Here is a 12,387-nt window from a genome sequence, read left to right on the forward strand (position 1 = left end):
CTTCCAACCTCATATAGTAGCATGTCGATCAAGGACCATCTATGCTAATATATGAACCATCCATCTTATTGGCCTTCAGACAATTCTTTTGAAAAATTTACTTGACCCTAATGACCAATAATAAATGTGTTGGGTTTATCAAGGATTGGATTAAAAAAAAAAAAAACTACAAGTAACTTCTACTCTCCAAATTCTCTCACTGTTTCTATTCAATTTCTCAATATTTTAGGGGGAGTTAATCTCTAATGAGTTTAAATTCTAATTGCATCCACATCAAGGACGCCACCCACCTATTGATTTTAATGTGATCCAAACTCTCCATGACATTCTAGTTATTGCCAACATTTATTATTTTGTCAGATGTAAAGGTATCTTATCTTCAGGCTTTAGAAACTACTACTGTGTAATTTTCACATCATATAAGTGTCTTATAGTCTTCCTTAATCTTTTTCACACAGAAAATAAAAATATAGCAAACTATAAGAAGAGATGAGACTGTTCAGCGATAAAGATGGAATAATAACAAGGCTGGAAGAACAATTGTAGAAGTTATGGCAACCATACTATACCTTTGCTTCAACATATTTCCACTTTATGAAGAGCCTATGCTTTTCTCCCCAGCCATTTGCCAATGGAAGGTTCATAATGTTATCTTGAGCCTACAGAACAATATATTCAGAATATCAAAGACTATATGCATTTTTTTTTTTCTAATAGAAAATTTCAGTTAGACCCATAAAGAAAAGAATGTTGAGTTAATATGTGAATAAGTCCTTGCAATCACTGTAAACAAATAGAGGAAAAAATTTACTTTGAGAAGTCATCATATTGGTCCTAGAAAGTCCATACAAGCAAAAGCCCCGGAAAAAAAATGATGGCATTGATTTTCCCAAGTTCCCAACCACAAAAGTAGAATACTTCAAAAGCACAGGAAACAAACATTAAACTAGTTTGCAATGAACTACATTTCTGAGAAACCCTACAGGCAGTATCATCACACAGAAATTCATACAAGATATCCTATGTAAGAAATTCATAATGCAATTACAGAATAAGTCAACAATATTGTACCAAATCTCCATAGCTCAACCATAAAATTGAATAAGAAATTAAATAAAAATTCATCCAAGAAGAATCAGTCAAGCAGGAATTTTTCATTCTACAACTAAATAAAACTGGATTTATAAAGCTTAAAAAATAAAGGTAGAAAAATGAAACACCTTGGAGAGAAGGATCAACTAAAGACTCAAAATCATTCCCTTCAACTGCACTACAAAGATACAGCTGCTGGACAGTGAAAACTTTTGCTCTCTTACTTTCATCGTGAACAAGCGATTTCAGTTTCAACGTCCCTAGAGATAGGACAGGAAATGAGGGATCAGGTTAAAGATTGGGGTAGTTGGAAGGCGGCATGGCTTCTTTCAGCCACCAAAATTCAATATTAAAGCAAAACTTGGAATTGAAAAAATGGACAACACAAGAACCAGCAGACACAAACCAACCTTAGGTGAAATTTCAAAGCAATTTCAATGACACTTGCAGCCAAACATAGGTTGAAAAAATGGTAATTTAACCTACAGTCAGTTTCATTTTGCTATGAACCACCATGTACACCGGAAGCAAAAGGAAGGGGTTTTTTTTTTCACACATAGCACCGCCAGAAGGGAAGGCTCCAAAGATTTCAAATTTGACCTGATCATGTTTCAGAATTCTATTGGCATGAGATGTACCCCTCAAACAATCTGGCTTTAGCATTGTCAAGACAGACAGAAGATGAAGGCTTCCAAACTAGGATTGAAACCCTATAAGAGAAGTGGCTTTACAACAGCAGCAAAGTGGTTCCTGAAAATTATGGTCAGAATAGGCCTATAGAGCCACGAGGTAAACAGAGCCGCTGTCTCTCTAGACCAAAAGGCAGATCCATAATGCATAGGAACATTGAGAGGTAAACATAGTTGTTGTCTTCCTAGACCATAAGACCATGAGAACAATACAAAATGATACGTAGGTTTTGGGGGCATATGTGCCAGCCACAACCCATAAGGGAAATGCAGCTAGAATAACTAATTAAAATTGGAGGACAAACAACACAACATAAAAGCAGAGAACTTAGAAGGCTAACCCATCAACATAGTGGCTGGGTGTCATGACACAAGCTTGTTCAGGACCTTATGCGTGCCTATGACTGCTTGTCTGATGCACATTGGGTGGTTAACCATATATAAATATTTTTTGAAGGTTTTATTCTTTCGTTTGAGTAATGCCTTGACGAAAAAGGTGAATATCCTCGGTCATAATGATGTTTCCTCATGCTAGAGTAGGAATAGCATAGAAAGCTGTTTAGGGGAGGGGAATGTTCATAAATCATTGTATAATTCTCTAGCCTTTTTAAACATGTTAAGCCTACTAGCCTCCCCTCGCTAAACATTCATTTCCTACGGAGATGTAATAATATGAATTTGTTGCTTCACAGTTAACGCTTGACTTGTTGTTTAGTTTCATGCTTGCTTACTACTTCTTGGATAATCTGTATTCGGTGCTTGTGAACTTGTTCATGTGATGCATCTGCAGTTTAGTCTTGTGTCTTACAACTGCTGTTGTGCCCTTCACATGGTGTGATGTGTTTACACAGAGCATGTCTTTGAAAATGCGTGCAGGTTGAAAGAGGAGAAAAATTGGAAAGAAATTTGTTTAACTTTTTCCAAGTCATACCTGTACTTCCAAAGATTTGAAACCCATCCTCAGGCCTACTGTATGTGATTGCAAAATTAGACTTGATTTGTCCCATAGACAATCCATGGTACTTTGCTAAGCAAATCCATGTGAAATCCAAGAATGTCATATATGTTTGAAGAAGGAAAAAATTATAACAGGTTTGAAAGTGTCTTCCAAGATGTTGGCTGAAATAGATCCAGTGAAATAGAAGACTCTAGATGGCAAAATGAAAACAAGAGGTACTAGCAGCATGGACAATAGAAGAAATCATCCAGAATACAAAATTTCAGAAAATGTCCAAAATTTAAAACCATGTTTGCATAGTATGTGCTTAAATTTCTCTTGAATTTGTTCTGCTAGAACTAAACTTCATAACTGTTCCATAACCTTATTTCCTTCTCATTGTGTCAATCAAGCTCTCCGGATGAAGAAGAGGAATGTAAGGGATTGAGAAGGATAGCTTATGTTATTCCAATGATGGTCATGGACTGGTGGTAGATCCAGTTCCTGTCAATCAACTTCTTCAATGCTTACTCACGTGTTTCTTGTGCCATGATCGTTTGGGTCATCCATACCTTCACAATTTACAGCAAGTTTTTCCCGTTTTCAAGTTAATTTCTTGTTTTGAGAGTTCTGCATCTCAATTAGGAAAATACATCTCATGTTCTTTTCAATTTTTCCATTTACAATTGAGCCTCGAAGTAAATAAATTTTCTTCACTTATTCATTCAAATAATTGGGGTCCACATAAAATCAAGAATTTGACTGATAATCAGTATATTGTGTTCTTTCTGATAATTTTTCATGTCTAACCTAAATTTATTTATCATAGACACGTCTAAATTTCTTAATGTATTAACTCAATTCTACAATCAAGTAAAAACTACAATTGGCAATTGTACTCAAATTTTCTAATACTAAAAATACATACCCCTCAGCAAATTGGAGTAGCTGAATGGAAAAATGTACATTTACTTGAGATAGCACCATCTCTATTTTTTCATCCTCACAATATATTTTCTAACCAACAAAATTCCCTCCAACTTCCTAGGGGAAAACATCCCTGTTCTCTATTGTGCCTTGTGTCTTTGGATGCACATGCTTTGTTCATGTTCCACATACCAATCACAAGTCATCTCCTCTTTCTATTAAATGTGTCTTTGTAATCTACTAGAGAACTTAGAAGGTATATAAATGTTATGCAAAGGACGCTGAACTTGAGGTTTTGCAAAAAGATGCGAACAACCAAGGAGGATACAAAAATCTCATGAACCTCTCATGAAGTCTAGAAGAAATACGCAGACCTCCCTTGAGGTTTTGAAAATTCCATGGACCTCCTTTACATTTTATTTTTAGACACTTATACCTCCTCCTAGCTTGTCTTTTTGCCAAATATCATAGGAGGTCAGCATCTTTTACCAAATCTCAAGAGATCTCCATAGAATATTTGAATTATCATAGAGGTCCATGTCTTTTTACCAAATTTGGGCGTAGGTCAGTGTCTTTTGGCCTAGATGATTGCCTCTTTTCAGAAGACACCTAATTTATTCAATGTCAAGCACTCTTTAGATGAACCTCTTTCGAGTCCATCCACAATTTCTGGTTGCCCCTGGTGTGTTGAGCCTGTAATTTTAGAACCTGAACTGCTAACCAGCCCGATAAAGCCAGCAACATTGGTCTGACCAAGTCAAACATGACACCAAGCGATCAAATTAGTGATGTCAGCATGATGCTATAAATATATGTGTGTGTGTATATATATATCGTTGACCAATCTAATAAAGCCATTTGGTTGAATCATGGCAATTGGTCAAACCAATGGGTGACGTCAGCATGACACTATATATATATATATATATATATATATATATATATCGATAGATGTGAATATGTTATTTTAGCATTTAGGTTCTGTGAGTGGAGGTATTTTGTCCTCATTATTAATATATAAGAGGGCAGACATAGAGTAGAGCTATACAAGAAAGTCCTGCACAGCACTGACCTTCCACATAAGAAACAGAACCCTCCAATTATAAATAGCCATGCAGTTATGGAGCCCACAAAGATGTAAGGAAACAAATTAAAGGGAATGGGCACACAGAAAGCATTTAATTCAAAAATATTTTAAACCCCTTCCTAGCTAACATCTCACCGTTCTCCCAGCACCCCTTTTTCCCTCTTTCCCCTCTCTGTTGTTCCCTGTCCTCACACCTGTCGATGGCCACATCTAGCCCAACACCAGCAAAGGGCACTCCTCCAAACAAGCAGTTAATATCACTCTCAGCACTACCAGAACCTCGTCACTGTTAGGATGCCAAAGAAGAAGACTACACCCAAAACCAAAAAGGTCCATAATTGAACTAATAAGCTCTACGAACGAAAATTAAAAACACCAAATATTAATCCCTTCGATTCAATTGAAAAAAAATAAAAAATTGTTAAATTCCTTTGATTGCAGTGGCAGACACTAATCTTGCATCTTGAGGTATTTATTTACTTCTCTTCATTAAATCTAATAACAAACAATCTGTTTGAGATGGGTGCTTGTCCAGTGAATAGCATATGATCTCTCAAACTAAAACAGTAGATTTTCACTGGTAATGGAAAATATTGTGTCGCCTTGGACGTACACAGAGTTGTGAACATGTTTGAAGAGAGAGAGAGAGAGAGAGAGAGAGAGAGGCTGGTGCAGGTCTCTGATCAGCTGGCTGTGTTTCGCATGCTTTACTGGTGTTGAAAGGGGTTGACTGATGTGGTCGTTGACAGTTGTGAGGAGATGGGAAAGAGGGAAAAGGGGTACTGGGAGAACGGTGAGATGTTAGCTAGGGCTAGGTTTAAAATATTTTTGAACTAAATACCGTCTGTGCTCCCATTCCAATTAGTTTACTTCCTTCTATCTTTGTGGGATCTACCCCTCCATGACTGCGTGGCTATTTTTCATTGGAAGCTTCTGTTTCTTATGTGCAAGGACAGTCCCCACAAGTCTTTTTTGATCTATACAAATGCACCCAAAAAAATGACTGCCTCTTTTATCTCTTCTTTTCTTCTTCTCTTCTTCTCTTCTCTCCACTATCCATAACTTTACAACATGGTGTCAGAGCATTAATCTCCTCTAGATTTGATTTATCTGAGTTGTTTTTAGGCACTTTGTCTTTTGTTTTATCTCTCATCTTCCCCTGATCAGTTCTCATTTCTCAAAAATATGATTTTCGAGTTAGTTTGAGTCATTTAGGGACACTTTTGATCTTAGTTAGGCTGTGCAGCATCCTTTGTAGGATGCTTTCTGTGTTTATGGTGGTTTGCTTATGTGAAGTCAGTAATTCAATTTTTGGTATGCTGCTGCTGTTCTGCTGTTCACTGGATCATTGTGGCATGAAGATACTGTTTTGGTGCTGTGTGTGTTCATGATTTTTGCTTGCAATGTTATATCAACTAGTTGCCAGTGGTTTCGACTGGTGCTCAATGACTATTTCCTGTTCTTTCCTGCGCTCAGTTCAAGTTTCTACTAGCCATTATTCCTGCAGCTGCTGCGCTGACATTTTGCTCTTAAGGTTACTCTTTCCTCTGTTTTATATATGCCAAAATCTAACCTTATCAGTTAGTCAATTAACTAAATATTATATCCGTCATATGAACTTATTTACTTCTTATTGTGTTATTCAAGATCTCAAAGACAAAAAAAGAGGATAAGTGGAGGGCTTGAGAAGGATGGCATGCACTATTTCGATGGTGGTGGTGGTAGATATATTTCTTGTCATTCCACTTCCTTAATTTCTACTCATGGTGTTTCTGTCTCATTTGGGTCATCCATCCATGTTCAAGTCTATTTCTCATTTTGCGTATTATTTGTGTCAGTTGGGAAAGCATATTAGGACATATTTCCATCTAAAATTGAGTCTCATAGTAAATCATTGTTTCCTTTTATTCGTTCAAATATTTGAGATCCATGCAGAGTCAAGAATTTTATTGCTGATCAATATTTTGTGTCCTACATGGATGATGTTTTTCATATAACCTATATTTATTTATTAAAAGACTCGTTTGAATTTTTGAATGTATTTACTTAATTTTTCCAAGAAATAAAAATCAATTTTGCATTCGCATTCAAATTTTCATTCTAATAATGCACTTGAACTCTTTCAAAATGAGCTTCAGTCTTCCAGCTTGGCCAAAAGGATAGTTCATCAAACATCATGTATACATACCCCACTAAACGGAAAAATAGACATTTACCTGATATAACATGTCTCTACTCCTACATATGCATGTCCCCAAAACCTTTGGTTGATGCTCCTTTTACTGTTTTTTGCCCTACCCTCTAGTGTTCTAAGAATCTAAGGGAACAAGTACACAAAACATCCATGCTCTTTGTAGTGCCTCCTGTCTTCAGGCATATTTTTGTCCATCTTCCACACACTCATCAGGATAAGTTCTCTACTCATGCTAGTAAATGTGTGTTTGTCAAGTAAAGTATTCAAAAAAGTTATAGATGTTATGATCCCCACATTCGCAAGATATAAGTTAATGTTGATGCCACCTTCTTTAAGGGGACACCTTATTTCTCTAGTGTCGGGTCCTCCTTGGATGAATCTATTTTGAGACCAACAATGATTTATGATCCCCCCCGCCCCCCCCCCCCAATGCTAATCCTCTAGTTCCTACCCTTATCCCTAGTTAGAAATCATCTGCGACTATTCCAAATCCAAGAGTTACTAACCTAGATAAAAAATTGAGGTCTATGAACAACAAAAAGAAAGCACAAACTTCACCACTATCATGTTTCCTCTTTGCTCATCACCATTTTGACATTTTGTTTTATAGACTCATCCTAGTGTGACTTGGATTCACCCATTGCTCACAGAAAGGTAGTCGAACATGTGCTCAATAGTCCTTAACTGCTTATTATTGCTCATATGTTTCAATTCTTCACCTTCCAAGTTATGCATTCTTTTTCATCGTCTATTTGCTCTATTTCTATCCCTTCCTCACATGTTCAAGCGCATGCTAACCTTGGTAGGAAGCATGCAATGGATGTAGAAATGGATGCCTTAACCATCTGAAGGGCATGGGATTTGGTGGATCTTCCTCCTAGAAAGAGTTGGTTAGATGTTGAGGGCCACACCATCAAATATCTTCCCGACGACTCTATTGAACAACTTAGGGCTTACTTGGTTGCCAAGAAGTACTTCCAAACATATTGATTATTTAGAGTCCTCTCCAATTGCTAAACAAAATTCAATATGTGTACTAATTTTAGAAGTCAATTTTGATTGGCCCACATACCAATTGAACACAAAGAATGCGTTCTTGTATAGAGATTCGTAGGAAGAGGTATACATGGAACAACCTCCTGGGTATGTTGCTCAAGAAGGGTAGTAATGTATTTGGGTTGCACAAATTTAGTGTGGTGATCTCTGCATTTGGCCATATCTAGTGCTACTCTGATCATTTGGTTTTTGTCTGCAAAAAGGAGACAAGAGTATTACTTCTAGTAGTTCATGCTGATGATGTCATCAATATTGTCAATGAACAAAGTGGGATGGTAGAAGTTAAGCGGTGGATTTAGGTAAAAATTCCAAATCAAGTACTTGGATACTCTGTGTTACTTTCTTGGAATTGAGCTTGTACGGTGTAGAAAATGGTTAAATCTCTCTCAATGAAAATATACAATGGACTTGCTAAGTGAGACTACTAGATTGGTTTGTTGGGAGCTAAAATAGTTAGTTGATGCTCCTATAGATGCCAATGCGAAACTATCTAGGGACGTCAAATCGGACTTTGAAGACAAACATCGACATAGGCAGCTAGTTAGCAAGTTGATCTACTTGATTGTCACTAGAACTAACGTATCTTTTGCAGTGGGGGTGGTGAGTCAATTTATGGAAAATCTAAAACAATCACATTGGATCTATAATGAAAGCTAAAGGAGAAATTGAAGAAGATGTAATATATAAAGTTGAAGTAAGTTGGGTAAAATGGAGAAGTGCTTTGAGCATGTTGTGTGATCGTAGAATACCCTTAAAATGAAGTTTTATCGAACGACGATAAGACCAGCTATGCTATATGGATCAAAATGTTGAGTAACTAAGAAACAACATATCCAAAAGGTAAAAGTTATAGAAATAAGAATACTTAGGTGAATGGGTGGTACAATGCTAAAAGATAAATTAGAGAATGATCATATTTACGGTACATCAAGGGAGGGAAGATAAGATAAAGGGATAGACCACTCAAAATCTCCGATTGCTTGGGTATTTGCAACATAAGCCAAATAATGCACCAATGAGGAGTGAACTAGTTACTATGTGGGCCAATAGAAGGGATAGGGCAGACCTAAAAATCACTTGGAATAAGATAGTAAGGATTTAATAGCCCTTAAATTGTCCGAGGAAATTTCCCACAATTGTGTGAATTGGTAAAAAAGGACTCATATAGTCGATCCCACGGTCCCACCTAGTGGAACTTAAGGCTTTGTTTGCTATTGTTATTGTATTTGTCAAACAAAAATACTAAATGGAAAAAAATTTTTATTCAAATAAAATTACAAAGATTACTTAACTTGATGTGTGCATATATTTACCTTTTATATATATTTATTATTTATGGCATGAATAGACAACAAATAATGGTCGGTACACTGGTAACTCTCTTTTATCTTGTTCGAGGTTCCAGGTTCTAGTACCCTTGCAACCAAAATTACATCATCATCATGATTATCATTATCATAATTATTTTGGTAAAAAAACGAGTTGACCGAACTTGATTCAAACCGAGTCAGTCCACTCGGTTCAAACCTGCTTCTCTTCAAAAGGATCATAGCTACACTGATCCAGTCAAACCCAATAGGACCAGCCAGTTCAATGCAAGTTTTAAAACCATGATTGATCCTCCTATTAAAGACCTTAATTCATCTAGAGAACACTTCCTCATCCATTGCTTAAAGCATTGAGGGCTATGAATGTCAGAAAATGAGTGCAGACATCAGTACCACTATGCAGCTGCCTCTTCTGCCCTCCACTATCACAAATTCTAGCTATGGAGATTCATTCCAACTAGGTTCGAATTTTCCAATTACTCAGGTATTAGGATTTTTATTCAGCAGTTTTAAGTTGCTGTCCTACTGCTAATTATATTTCAATTCTTCATTTTCCCATTGCTATGTGGCCTTTTTCCTTGTTTATTTCATATATATCTATCCCCTCATGACATGTTGAAGTAGCTGCTAGGCCTCTAAGTGGAAGCATGCAATGGATGTAGAGATGGACACCTTGACTACTAAAAGTACATGGGACTTAGTGAATTGGTAAAGAGTTGATTAGGGGTCAACAAGTCTACACCCTCAAATATCTTCCAAATGGTCTTACCAAACAGCTTAACGCTCAATTAGTTGCCAATGGGTAACCCGAAAGATATGGTATTGGTTGTTTTGAGACATCTCAGGTTCCTCCATCAAATTCCTTTTGTTTGTTGATTTCATTGGCAATTAAATTTAATTGGCCTTTCATCAGTTAGGCGTGAATAATGCCTTCACATAATAGAGATTTTCCAGAAGAGGTGTACATGGAGGCTCGAGCGACCTATGGTGTATTTTGCTCAAGGGGAAAGTCGTAAAGTATGTAGTTTATATAGGGCCATTCATCTCCTGAAGCTTGGTTTGACAAATTTAGTATCGTGGTTCCATATTTGGTTTTATTCTATGCTACTCGCAAAAAGGAGATAGGTGCAGTATTTCTTGTTGTTTATGTTGATGATATCATCACTGGCTGCAATCACAGTGGGATTACAGATGTCGAGCATTAGGTTCATGAAAACTTACAAATAAAGGATTTTGGTACTCTGTATTCTCAATGCATTGAAATTGTACAGTGTAGGAAAGGACTGAACATATCTCTGTGAACACCTTAGGTTTTAAGAGCAGTGTATTGGAATTCATGCACCTATGGATCCTACCGTGAAGTTATCTAAGGATGTTGAACTAAATTTTGACAAAAAACATCAGAATAGGTAGCTGGATGGCACCGTCAGTGAACATGACGTATCATTTGTGGTAATGGTGTTGAGTCAATTTTTGGAGAATCCCAAGCAACCACAATGGGACACTATTCATAGAATTCCTTGGAATCTTAAGAGCTCTCGTGGTGCTCAGTTATTATAAATATTTATTTATTTATTTATTTTTAAAAAAGCTCTCTTGGTAAAGTTTTAATATATAAATGTAATGGAATAGAAACTATGACATAATGGTATACTTCGATGCAGATTGGGTTGGGCTTGTTAAAGATCGAAGGCCTGTTACTAGATACTGTACATTTGTGGGTGGTAATCTTCTTACTTGGCGCAGCCAGAAACAAACTACTGTAGTGATGCTAGGGCTTATACTGTCAATCAGCTGGTGTGGATGAAACCTCTTATATGAAAGATGAGTTCCTTGATAACAAAACCAATGGATATAATTTTGTGATAATCAGGCTGTCCTTTATATTGCTAAAAAACCAGTGTTTCATAAATGGACAAAGCACATTGAATTTGGTTGTCATTTTGAAAGGGATGTAGTGATGAAGAAGATTACGAGGATTTGAAAAATCTACTAATTAGTTAGAAGATGTTTTCATGGAGACTTTAGTTAAACACACCTTTTCTAACTACTGCAACAAATTGTGGGTTATGGGTAATTATTTCCTCCAGTATCATTTTGTTATAAGTATAAGGAGCTGACCTGGAAACCTGTACGTGGCTAACTAGGCAGGCCAACTCCTGTTTCTACCCCCTCTCCTCCACATTTCTCTTTTCTTATCTCTTCTTCTCCTTGTCTAAACATGCCATTTCTTCATTAAATATTCATTTAATTTCAGAGTTGCAAGACAGAGTAATCAGATCAGAGCTAAACAACAAAGTCTCTGAGGAAGTCAACCACGTAACCCAGAAGTATACAAGTTTCTGATCAGTTAGATTTGTTTCCTCTTTGTAATTCAATTTCCAGTGGAGTGTCATATGTCCATGAGGAGTTCTTGCTATTTTTTTCCAAAACCCTAGATATTAGTGAGCAAGAATTTTGTGTTGTAACTTTGAAAATCCATCAATTGAATCAGAATAGAATTTCATATCCTAAATTCTAAAATTTATTTTTGCAGTCTCCTCCACTTCTTTATGGTTTTATTTCTTTTTCATTTTCCCTGTTTCCTTTTAATTTTACATCACTAAATGTATTTTCCTTTCTTTTCTTTTCTCTTTTCGACCCCTTTTTGTTTCCATTTCCAGCTTCATCAACCAGAGATTCAGCTCTCTGGTTGCTAACAATCTGACGGCACAACATTTCTCGCTCCCCCTCCCCTCCCTCTCCCTCTACACACATGCACACATTTGCGCACCTCTGCTGTACATATGCTGCTCCTCTCCCCCCCCCCCCCCTCCCCCATGGGGCGCCTCCCTTGTTCTCTCACAAATTTATCCCTTTCTCTCTTCCTCTGCTTCATCTCTGATTAGGGTTTTGTTTCTTCTCAACAGAGGATGGTGGCGGATGCTGCTGGTGGATAAGTCATGTTGGTGATATAGGAAGTTTGGTTCTTTGGTGGGGTTGGCAACAATAGGATCTTAAATTTCGCAATTTTGGTTCACCAGAGTTGGGTATCACTGGCCACTTTAATGGGAAGCTTGAATTGTGACAGTGGGTTG

At 36.9% G+C, this 12,387-nt stretch overlaps 1 protein-coding gene across 6 annotated transcripts in view; it reads right to left on the reverse strand.

Moving 5' to 3' along the window:
- Window positions 1–12,387, reverse strand: part of LOC131158190 (uncharacterized) — a 50,530-nt gene that overhangs the window by 2,882 nt on the left and 35,261 nt on the right. For all 6 annotated transcript variants that reach the window (XM_058112870.1, XM_058112872.1, XM_058112869.1 and 3 more), the window contains one exon: window positions 570–659. In XM_058112870.1, the coding sequence (XP_057968853.1) occupies window positions 570–659 (90 nt within the window). The remainder of the gene's footprint in view (window positions 1–569; window positions 660–12,387) is intronic.

The sequence above is a fragment of the Malania oleifera genome, chromosome 6 (assembly GCF_029873635.1).
Source record: "Malania oleifera isolate guangnan ecotype guangnan chromosome 6, ASM2987363v1, whole genome shotgun sequence".
NCBI classification, from domain to species: domain Eukaryota; kingdom Viridiplantae; phylum Streptophyta; class Magnoliopsida; order Santalales; family Ximeniaceae; genus Malania; species Malania oleifera.